Consider the following 12697-nt stretch of genomic DNA (forward strand, 5'->3'; position numbering starts at 1 on the left):
AACAGACCTTTTGATTCTTAAGTTCAGTAAACATCAGAAGACTTTTACTCACGTAATATTGTAAAAGGTGGCTTTAACTTTGACCAAAGTCTTTTTCTGGTAACATACTTGTACTTGTACTCAAGTATTGCTTTAAAGTACTTTATACGAGACTGCTGACGTTCAGAGTTTGATGTTGTAACGTATTTTTCTTTCAGTATCGAGAGCTAAGTCTCCTCTATCTGATTTGATTCCTTGTCTTCACCGTTGTTTTTATCTTTCTGAGTTTCCTCAGAAGAGATTAGAACTGCAGTCTCACATGGAACCAAACCAGCGTCTGTCACGTCTAGGACCAGCAGGCTCCGACCCAAAAGGTCAGAGTGTGGAGGCGAGGAGGCAGAGAGCAGGTTTATTAAAATAAAAAGGCTTACAACGAAAGGTGTCCTGAGGCAGGAAGGCAGGCAAAAGGAAAGTCCAACACAACATCCAAAAACCTCTTGAAAAACTGAAGACTCTGAAACCAAAAGCACGAGGAGGAAGAGGAGGAAGAGGAGGAAGAGGAAGAAGAGGAGGAAGAGGAGGAAGAGGAAGAAGAGGAAGAAGAGGAGGAAGAGGAGGAAGAGGAAGAAGAGGAAGAAGAGGAGGAAGAGGAGGAAGAGGAGGAAGAGGAGGAAGAGGAAGAAGAGGAGGAAGAGGAGGAAGAGGAGGAAGAGACGCAGGGTATGAAACCGGGAAAAAGGACGATAAACCGACAAAAGACAAGAAAGCACAGAGACTAAATCCACAAGGTAACGCGGGTAGTAACGAGAGACAGGTGACATGATGAACAGGTGGAACACATCAGGGCGGGGCAGCCAATCACAGAGGAGGGAAAACACAAGACAGGAAGTAGAACATCACATGACACAGGAGAAACAGACTCTACAAAGTAAAACAGGAAACTGAAGCATGAAAACATACACACGAATGGAACAGAGTCAAACACACACGAAGAGAACGAGAACAACAAAACAGAGAACAGGGAATGAAATGAATACAATAAAAGAGGAAAAACTACAACTGAGAACTACAACCTGACAGTGTGCAGCGATGAAGAGTTTCCTTTGTGTCGGACAAACAACAAAGTGTTTAAAATCAGACATTCAGTGAAACTTCAGTTCAGTCTTCAGTTTGCAGAAAGAACTTTTGGTATGAATTATAGGACAAACGTCTCCATGTGAAGCCAAATAAAGATGAATTCATAACTTATTCATTATATTAAACTTTATTATTCTTCACACCAGTAGCGCAGCCAGAAAAGAGACTCTGGCTGTGATTTAGAAAAACTGGCTGTGCCACATTTATTGTCAGATTAATGTTCACCTCTATAAATATATTTCAATAGGCCTTCATATTAACTCTCCACTCTCCATAAAATGGAGGAGGTTACCATTTCATATTAATTCTGCATCTATATTTTTAAAACTTGTGGGGTCCAGCATTTTTGCCCCACAAAGCTGTCGGGACCCCACAAGTACTCTGGACCCCCGTTTTTTGGACCCCACGAATATAGTTAGAAGTAAACAAGCACACACACACACACACACACACACACACACACACACACACATACAGACACCCACAGAGAAACACACACACAGACACAGACACACGCACATACATACACACACGCATGCAAGCACAAACACACACACACACACACACACACACACACACACAGACATACACACACACACACACACCCACAAACACACACAGACAGACACCCCCCTCTCTCTCTTATCTCTGGTTGGTTCCTCTTCTCTATGAATAATGTCTCCATAGTTTATCTTTTGCAAGTTCTTAGCGATCAGATCAACCAGACGGTCATACAGTCCTTTATAGTTGTAGCATCTGTTTAGTGTGCAACTGTTTGATTCTCCTGTTGAGTTGGGTGTAATATGCACTAGGGTTGGTACATTGATGGGTACCATGTTGCCAGATTGTACCTGGTTGAGAGACACTGTAATCTTGCTTGTGTGACATGCGAGAAGAACTGGACGGTTGGGTTGAGGAAAAGAAGAAAGCGACTTTAGGAAACGTGACAAGCGGGACACGATCCCCGGTCTCCTGGGTGAAAGTCCTGTGTTTGACTAATCCACCACCCCAACCAACCTCCTTACGCAGATTTTCGGGCTTTCATACTACTCCCTACCGTAGCAATCAAAATGCTACATCATCTTCTCATTGACTTTACACTGGTATTGTTTTCCGTGGTGGCCACACAGAATTTTCACACATTCCGTGCCACCACCACGTAATGAGCTGTTAGTGAGATACAGACTGGAGTAATGAGAGTTTTCCTTGAGGTCTGAGGCTCGTCAAGTGCTGTCCGTTTTGGGTCTGTCTAAGGTGAACATACACAGACACACACACACACACACACACAGACACACACACACACACACACACACACACAGACACACACACACACACACACACACACCACACACAGACACACACACACACACACACACCACACACACACACACACACACACACACACAGACACACACACACACACACACACACACACACACACAGACACACACACACACACACACACACACACACACACACACACACACACACAGACACACATACACACACACACACACACACACACACACAGACCACTACACACACACACACACACACAGACACACACACACACACACACACACACACAGATACACACAGACACACACACACACGTTTGAAGACACGTCAGCCTCTGTGGTTTTAGACTTGTGTAAAGGACATTGATTACTGGATAGAGAGCTGATGCAGCAAAGTTTCTTCTGATGATGAGATAAAGAAGTCATGTTTGTTAAAAAAAAGAAAAGGAGAAGCAGCTGATGAGGGTTGGTGTAGAGTATATGAGCTGAGTGGTGTCAGTGTTTGTCGACCTCGGAGCAGAATGGCTGCAGTCACAGAGCTCTCCTTCCTGCTGTTTGCTCTCATCAACAACACCCATGCACAAGAACGGATCATCCTCCGAGAGGAAGGAGACTCTTACACCTTCAACCTCCCCGAGAACACCAACTCCTGCCTGATCTCCAGATCTGTTGGTGAGGAGAAGCTTGTCCTGTGGAACACCTCTGACCTCTGGTCCAACAGCTCCTCAGTACCTGAAGACCTGAAACTACGACTTGTCAGCTCGGTGAAAACTTCTTCTTACACCATCCTCAACCTGACCCATTCAGACTCCGGCCGGTACCGAGAGGAGTGTTGGACTGAGGGCAACGTGACGCATGAGAACAACATCACTATTACTGTTTGTACTACTTCAACAGAATGGATATTTCCGATACATATTGAAGCGAGACTTGGAGAAACAGTGGACCTGCCATGTATGGGAGCAGCTCATAATCTGGATATCCAGTGGCTCAAACAGGACTCTAGATATGAGGAAGAAACATGGAGCAGAGTTTTTGGGGACAAGACGACATCAGTGATGGACAATGTTAGAGGAAGATACCAAGTGGTGACAAACACATCAGCTCTTCGTGTTTCCAACGTCACAACAACAGACCTTACATGGTACAGATGTCTGGTGATGAACCAACAGCAGTGTGTTAGAAGTCATATTGTAGAGTTGAGACTACAGTTGTATGAGAGAATGTACCGCTCAGTAGGAGAGAGCGCTGTGTTGCCGTGCACTATCACTGACTCCACTGATGAACAGCCCCCACTTTGGTCTAATGGGATCTTCACTGACCTAGGACAACTAAACCAGACTGTTCCTTCAGTAGACCAAAACTACTCACTGGTGTTTTCATCTCTAATGTTAAATCACTCAGGTCTTTACATCTGTAAAGCCTTTATGAGAATGCAACAGTATCAGCTGTATGTGTGCCCAAGATTTGGCCCCCCTGCTGTAGAGCTCTTCTCAGAGGGAGAAGAAGTCACTCTCAGATGCAGAGATTGGAGAAAACGTAGGTTGCATGTTTGGTTTATCAAGTCACACCGAACAGAGGGAAGAATCTTTAGTGTAACGTCTGATGAGAGCATGAGCAGAGTGAGCTGGTACTATAATAATGGTAACCTGGTTATCTCTAATATCTCAGTGGGAGATGCAGGGGAGTACTGGTGTGCAGTTATTGACCCATTAGATGATTTTCAATGTGTGTCAAACAGCAGAACTGTGTTAATGTACTTTGAGCCCTTTGGGATTTACTCCACCTTCTTCAAAGTGCGATGCTCAGTGCTCAGTGTCCTGCTGCTGATGCTCTGTGCTGCTGTAGTCGCTGTGAACCTGAGGACACGGAGAGGAGAGCAGCTTTCAGCTCACACACACACTTAATATGCATATATGATCATTTCATCATTGGCTTTAATACAGCCTGGTACACACTGGCTTTAATACAGCCTGGTATACACTGGCTTTAATACAGCCTGGTATACACTGGCTTTAATACAGCCTGGTATACACTGGCTTTAATACAGCCTGGTATACACTGGCTTTAAAACAAGGGATGGACACATTCATGCAGAGAAAACATTTAAACTAGAACACAAAAGACAGAGAGAGAGATTACAGAAACAACAAAAAGAAATGATGGAAATAAGACATAAATACCTAATGATTATTATTATAATAATATTAAATAAGTTTTGAATGTTAGAAGGTAACCTTTGATCCTGACAGGGTGCAGATGTTCCCTTATCATCTGGATTAGTCTGTATATATATATATATAGGTGCTATTATATTGCATGTATATTGAGTTAGTTGATCTTTTCTTGTCTCTGTGTGTGTGTGTGTGTGTGTGTGTGTGTGTGTGTGTGTGTGTGTGTGTATGTGTGTGTGTGTGTGTGTGTGTGTGTGTGTTCCAGATGTTGTATTTTAAATCTAAAGATTATGTGATGTTGTATATTATATATGAAGGAATATGAATTGTCTTTAATGCATTTATAATAGTTGTATCTTGCAGTGTTGTCAGTGTTATAAACTTGTTATTATATCTTGGTCTATATCTATAATCTATCGTCTGTATAATAAACATTATTAATGAACTATAAAACTTGTTCTGATTGTGATTTCTGATTAATTATTATAATCAACATATCTCTGGGTCTGTAAAATGTTTCTCATGTTAACTTTCAGTAAGTAAAGTTGATTTCTAGAGCACATTTAAACACACATTAATCTGACCAAAGGGCTGAATAAAAGAACATTAAAATGTAAATATCAAAACCCAAAAAGAAGATCCCAACACCAACAACAAGCAGCAGTTCCCAAACCCAGAATGATGACATGATGAGACCAGATAGAGAGATTAGAGAGTTCTAATGGCTCTTTATCCCAGATATAAAAACAGAAATGGAGGGAGACCATCTGATATGTGAAGGCAGCAGCTTCCACCGTCGTGGAGCAGCAGCTGGAAAGGCTCTGTCCCATATTTGGCAGTTTGCAGATGATCTGTATCTGTGTTTTATTATAAAGTTAATGAAATAAAAGGTGTTGTACTTTGTCTCAGCTACAGCTCTGAGTCTCTCCCTCTGCTCCCGTTTACCTCACCACTGATCTCACTTCATGTCCCGCCCACAACACTATCTATTATAATAAAATCCAACCATTGTAGTTAAATAAAACATAAGCATTATATTTATCTAATCCCAATTAGAGAGAATATTGAGTTAATTCAAATCAATGTAGGCTAATTTTAATTGAAAAGCACTTCCTGTCAACCTAGCTAGCTGGCAGCTATAATGTTACCCAGCATGCCATTCGGCTGTGTACATTTTTAGGCTAAATGTAAAATTATTAGTGTAAATAGTTGTGTGCTATGGTGTTTTATCCTATTAAAGAGAGTTAGTTGTGGGTTATTAATTGTCGTAAATTTACAACCATGAGTAAGAAGGGTACGAAGTTAACACGGCTCCCGTTCTGAAGTCACTCGCAGATCAATTCGGCCGTAGCGTTCTCTGCAGCATTGCACCGGTATTACAGTATTTGAAAAATTCATATCATATGGGAAATTAATATCCGTATACCTGTATGCTGCCCAGCACTACTACACTGAGTTGAAAGCAAAAAAGTGAATATCTAATAAAATTCTTATTTGAGTGTTTGTTAAGTTCTGTACTTTCTGGGCCACAGACTAGTTATTTCTAAAAAAGAATATTTAGATTTAATTCATTGCATTGATTAAATTCAAATCGATGTGCAGATTAATGTAGATGATTATTACTCAATTATATATCATTGATATGTAGAATTAAATTATTTTTTATCAGTACTATTTACACATTAGGGAGTTTATCTTTTTCAAATCAACTCAATATTTTTGTTTAGGTTATAATTAATTCTGTACTGTTTTCTATTTGAATATACTCATATTAAATGGATAACTATTAAGGGTCTCATTTAATTCATATTTACTCAATACCAAACCATGTGAAATTTAATTAATAATATTGCTTGTAATCTGTTGCCTCATTTTTATTGAGTAGATATGGTGTATCTTTTCTTACAGTGTATCTGGTTGGAAGATGTTAGACGACACACACACACACAATTTCTCAACAGTTACAGACAGTTTATTGTCAGGTATCTTTGTCTCTGTGATGTTTTGCAGACATAATATAAAATATAAAGAAATATGAAAAGATATATGTGTTTTTAAAGTGTAGGAGCTGTGTTTGATGCAGGATTGTTGGTCCACTGAAACATTCAGCATCAAAAACATCAATATTTAGTCAACCTGAACAGCTGTTCATTTCCTCTGAATCCCCCTGAAGATTTCTGTCACCAAGAGAAAACTTTGGTCCAGAGACAAAAGTCCTCCAGCCTTAAAAAAAGCCACGCTGCATTCAGCAGAAGTTGTTTCTCTTTTGATTATTTTTCTAAAGTAACGATGACATGAGGCTGTACAAAGGTCAAAGAGATTTAAAGGATGTGACCAATGACCAACCAGTATTTCTTTAAACAACAGTTGAATGTTCACTCAGAAATCTTTCTCAGTTGGTTTTCTGATGTTCTGATTCTGCATCTTGTTTGTCCATCAGTGAAGTTCTTTCTCCATCTAGTGGCTGAAACTAAGAACAGCACTCCCTCTTTACTGGACTCAATCACTTTCAGAGTCAAAGTCCACTTATTAAAACAGACTTTAACAGCTTTTCATTTCAAAGAGACAATGTGTACCAGTCAGTTATTGTAGAGATCCATCCCAACTCTCCACAGTTTGGTTCTTCAGATTAATCTCAGCTCTCTGGAAAGGACTGGATCCACCTCACAGAGAGCAGAGATCAGAACTGAGCTGGCTGCACTTCCTTTTCTTCTCACCGTGTCCATCACGTCTCGGGCTTTGTCTGCTCTGCCTGTTCTGACTGACTGCATTTCACCATCAGTTATAACACGACGCTCAAGGAGTTTATCCAGAAGCTGGTTCAGAACAGGATCAGACACTCGCTGTACAAACTGTCTCCGAACTAGCAACAGCCTGTCTTCTGGGGGATCACTGTCCTCTGCTGGGTCATTCCTCCGTGGATTTGGTCCAGTTAGACCTGGAAGATAACCAGGGAAATTACTGTCAATTTCTGTTCTCCTTTAAGAAGTAATCATAATTCCAAAGACAGACATTTATATTTAGGGCCCGAGTGCCGACAGCGGCGAAGGCCCTATTGAAACTGAAGGAATTATTATTACACCAAATGAATTGGCTTTTTGAGGGGCTTAACATATTCAAAAACTCACCAAATTTGGCGGTTGCATCAAGTCTGGTGAAAATTTACGTATTTTAAGGGATTTGGGAATAGGCGCGCAAAAGTGGCTCACTAGCGCCCCCTACAAAGTTAAAAAAATTGAGCCCCTGCAGTGTGTTTAACGTAGACTCACGAAACTTGGTACACATATGTAACATGTCAAGGTGTACAAAAAACGTCATTGAAGCCATACCCTAAACCCAACAGGAAGTCCGCCATTTTGATTTCAAAGTTCGAAATTAGTGTGATTTTGGCCATTTCCACATGTCGTACTTTAACGAACTCCTCCTAGAGATTTCATCTGATCAACTTCAAATTCGGTCTGTGCCATCCTAAGACATTAAAGATGAAAAGTTGTTAAAAGAAAAACTTTTCGTCATAGGGCGTGGCCGTGGCGGGGCGGCCATTTTGTGCGTTTCGCCGCCGAAACAGGAAGTGGGTGTAACTCGAGTGTACATTGTCCGATTGGCTCGAAACTTTTCAGGATTCATAAGAGTCCAACCCTGAGGACAAATAAAGGCCGATATTTACTTAAAGTCATAGCGCCCCCTAGTGGCAACAGGAAGTAGGCCTAAAAGTCAAGGTGCTATACTTTAACGAACTCCTCCTAGAGATTTCATCCGATGTACTTCAAACTTGGTCTCTATCATCCCAACACCTTAAAGATGAAAAGTTATTAAAAGAAAAACTTTTCGTCTGACGGTGTGGGCGTGGCGTGGCGGCCATTTTGAGTGTTTAGTAATGAACAAAGAAGTTGTTGTAACTTGAGTGTACGTTGTCGTATCTTCCCGAAAATTCTCACGTTTGACAAGGGTCCAGGCCTGAGGACACCTACAGGCCATATTTGACTTTTGGTCACAGCGCCCTCCGCTGGCAACAGGAAATGCACCTTATATGACAAACATCATCCGATTTACATGAAACTTAGAATGTGTGGTCTACATGTGATAATGAGCCGGCCCCTATAATATAACCACGCCCACTTACTCAGGCCACGCCCCTTTCATAACATTTGAACCGCTTAAGGTTCTTTTTTGTGTGAGGTGTCATTGAACTCAGCAGAGAGTTCCTTCTTCATTGGTGACGGTTTGGCCAGCCCCCTATGCTTTAGCCACGCCCCCTTTTCACAGCTAACGAACCGTATGACGTAGAGTCTTGTGTGAGGTATCGTTGAACTCGGCAGGGAGTTCCCCTTTCATTGTTGACGATTTGCGGTGTCTGAGTGCCGCACAAATGTCGCAAGGAGCGGCGTCCGCCGGTAACCCCTACGCGCACAGAGGCGCGAGGGCCCGTCCATCGCTACTTGCTGCTTTAATTTATATTACATGTTTTTTTTTTATGATGGTGCCCCCTAGGTTTGTATCAATCTGTTGATATAGCATTAGTTCAGATTAACTTAGTCTCGCATTGCCAGACCTTCCTCTACACCTCTGTGGAGGAAGGTCTGTCTAGTCCACACAGCATTCCTGGATGGGAGAAAAACCTGCTCTGGTTTATCGGCATTTCTTTAAACCAATCACAACCATCTTGGGCGGTGCTAAGCTCCGGACGGAGCCACGGTGCCTCTGCTAAATAGTCTCAGGAAGGAACTTGTTTTGGTGGAACATGTGTACGTTCAAAAGTAGTTTTAGTCGTGCAACAGAAAACTCAGATTGGACAGATAGTCTAGCTAGCTGTCTGGATTTACCCTGCAGAGATCTGAGGAGCAGTTAAACATAGTCCTCACAAATCAGCCGGAGGTTAGAACGCCAACACAGAGACAGAGGAAGGGGAGGGGCATCTGTCAGAATGTCCAGCGGCAACGGAGCAATACTGGAAGTGGAACGTCGTGGATATAGACTAAGATTAATTTACCATGTGATGCAGAACGTGACGTAGCTCCGTTTGTTTCCTTTTATTTTATTATATGGGACATGAACCCCGGTCTCCTGGGTGAAAGTCCTGTTTGTTTGACTTTCTTAAATCCAGCCCCTCTTAACTGGGACATCCATCAGGTGGAGTGCTGCTGCAGGATGGGGAAGCCTTTACCTTTCAAAGACACGTAACGTCTCCAGACTTGTCTCCTCTCTCGGTCCTGGACCATCAAAGTCACCTTCTCTGGGATCGTCTCCAGGAAAACTTCAAATGTTGGATGGTAATTTGGTCCATAGTCTGAGCTAAATGTCTCATGCTGAAACCCAGTAGCAACATGTCATTTTTCATCCTGTTACAAATATTTATCTGGCTGATTGTGAATGTTTTCAACATGATGAGTCTGTGTATAACCAGTAGAAGTGATTAAACTCACCTCAGGCTGTATTATAAAGCCCTCAGGTTGACAGTGGACACTGTAACTTTGACCAATGCTGAGTTGACATTTGGAAGAGATCCTAATGTGTTTAGAACCTCTTTGTTGCTTTTCAACCTTCAGTAACAGGACATTTATATTAGTTTAGTTTCAGTTAGTCAAGTCAATGTTATAATAGAGCATGTTTAACAAAAAAAAACAATATAGTTCATGTTGTTTCTTACATTTCTATTGGCATTGCACTAAAAATTTAAAGAGGTTTTTCAAATTAAATACGTGACTTTCAATTTGCATTTCACATCCTCCAACCAATTAAGTTTAGGCAGATGGTGAGCACATGTGACAGATATGTTTATATCAACTTCAACTTCATTTGTGTCCCTGAAGCAAGTATAAACACAGTAAAGACACATAAATACATACAAGGTATACACACAGTCATCTACCTCATCTAGAAGGACGTTGCGGGGCAGCAGTAGAACATCTAGGACTCGAGGCCCCGTGTCCGGAGGTCGGAGGAACAGCAGAACTTGGGCCTCTATTTGCCGTGATTTGTTCTGAAATCTTCTAACGATATCCCAGATCAGGCCAAAGGCAGAGAGGTGAGGAACCTTTACGACCACATGAGTGTCTGTAATCTTCAGCGGCTCCAAGATGTTCATCCCATCATCAGTGATGTGGACGACAGACAACAGGCCATCAACAAGCAGCGCTGGGAAAGAAAAGACCTGTTACACTTTGGTTTTATTGATAAAAGATTAATCTACCATTTATTTAGTTCTACTTGAGTTCAGAGACTTCAAATGAATCCATAGTCATTAACTCTGGAGCACCCCAAGGATGTGCAAGTTCACCTCTATCCTGTACCTTATTATTTTTTTATTTTCCTGTTCCACATGTGATCTGTCTGGATGAGTGTAATAAGTCTTGTGAATTAACTCCACTACTCCTTTAATTTAAGTGCTACACATGACTACACATCTTTTCAGTAGTATTTATTCATTCTTTAACATTGAAGACAGTAATGTCTTTACCATCCTTTGTTTCACAGTGTGGAAGGTGGAGCTGACAGACTGCTCCATCCTCTGAACACTTGATGTCAAACAGCGGCCCTGCAGCCATCCTGCCAGCTGATTGGAGGAGGCTCTCATCCCATTGGACAGTGTTGTACAGCAGCTCCGCCTCCTGAGTCATAACAAACACCAGTCCAGTCAAATCACACTGGAACACACCTGGACCAGGACACCTGAACCTGTCGGACACGGAAGGGCCAATCACAAACAAGCTCTCCCTCTGTGGGTCAAATTATATGTTGAGTTAAACCGTGCAGACACTCTGCGTTTTTATTCATCTTGTACGTCAACTTTAACACGTTTCAGTCTTCCTTCCTGCGCTGTCACAACCTGCAATCCATCTGACCGTCCAACAGACAGATCATTGATTCTTCAGCTGATTGATCAGGCGTTGTGAACGTCTAAGAAAACCCAGTGTGTCAGAATTCATCCAGGTTCTAAAATACGTTGGGAGCAACAGATTTGGGGCTAAAGTCAGACTTAATCTGCCCAGCAACACAAACAGATAACAAATGTGATGACTATATTGCTCAAAAAGATGGGGACCAAACTGACTTTCTGGACAAGAGAGTGAAGCAGCAGCTGCAGGAGTAAGAAGTGTGTGAGCTTTAAAAGTGAAGTGTAAGCACTGAAAGCAGTTGAAGTGACAGGTGAAGTGTGTGTGTGGGGGGGGTTCTGAAGCTGTTAGAACATCTGAAATGCAGTTCTGATGGAGTATACTGATGCACTAAAAAGAGATAAACTCAACTGAGAAGGCTGAACATTAGATTACAGTGTAACTGTTGAAAGGAGTTGACTCAGTTTAAGGTTGAAGTATTCTGCATTGTATGATTGGGTTACCTGTATGAAGTCTTTCCAGACTCAGTCAGCAGCTCAGGTGTGAAATATAACATTTCCTGAAATAATAAAAAGAACAAAGAGAGTTGATTAGAAACTGGCCACCAAACTCTCACAGTTCTGTCTAGGTGACAGGATCCTCACTGCATCACTTTCTACTCTACGTGCACTATTTACTATGTATCCATCACTTCACTTCCTACTCTACGTACACTATTTACTCTGTATCCATCACTTCACTTTCTACTCTACGTGCACTATTTACTCTGTATCCATCACTTCACTTCCTACTCTACGTGCACTATTTACTCTGTATCCATCACTTCACTTTCTACTCTACGTACACTATTTACTCTGTATCCATCACTTCACTTTCTACTCTACGTGCACTATTTACTATGTATCCATTACTTCACTTTCTACTCTATGTGCACTATTTACTCTGTATCCATCACTTCACTTTCTACTCTATGTGCACTATTTACTCTGTATCCATCACTTCACTTTCTACTCTACGTGCACTATTTACTCTGTATCCATCACTTCACTTTCTACTCTACGTGCACTATTTACTCTGTATCCATCACTTCACTTTCTACTCTACGTGCACTATTTACTCTGTATCCATCACTTCACTTTCTGTCAGAATGACTAAATTATTATTAAGTGAAATGATTCTGCACAAATGAAGCCTGCAGGACTCTGTTTGACAGCAGCTAGTGGTTTCAGAGATGAGGAAGAAGAAATTAGTTTGAATGAGTTCATGATGAAGA

At 41.6% G+C, this 12697-nt stretch overlaps 1 protein-coding gene across 1 annotated transcript in view; it reads right to left on the reverse strand.

Annotated features, from left to right (window-relative positions):
• Positions 1-7205: 7205 nt before the first annotated feature.
• The window catches only part of LOC116043478 (stonustoxin subunit alpha-like), a 31085-nt gene continuing 25593 nt past the window's right edge, over positions 7206-12697 (reverse strand). Inside the window, exons 7-12 of the mRNA XM_036007715.1 lie at positions 11928-11983; positions 11049-11266; positions 10461-10726; positions 10015-10131; positions 9756-9897; positions 7206-7529 (exon numbers count right to left, since the gene is read on the reverse strand). Coding sequence (XP_035863608.1) covers positions 7216-7529; positions 9756-9897; positions 10015-10131; positions 10461-10726; positions 11049-11266; positions 11928-11983 — 1113 coding nt within the window. The 3' untranslated portion in view covers positions 7206-7215. The remainder of the gene's footprint in view (positions 7530-9755; positions 9898-10014; positions 10132-10460; positions 10727-11048; positions 11267-11927; positions 11984-12697) is intronic.

This window comes from Sander lucioperca, chromosome 11, assembly GCF_008315115.2.
Source record: "Sander lucioperca isolate FBNREF2018 chromosome 11, SLUC_FBN_1.2, whole genome shotgun sequence".
Taxonomy (NCBI): Eukaryota; Metazoa; Chordata; class Actinopteri; order Perciformes; family Percidae; genus Sander; species Sander lucioperca.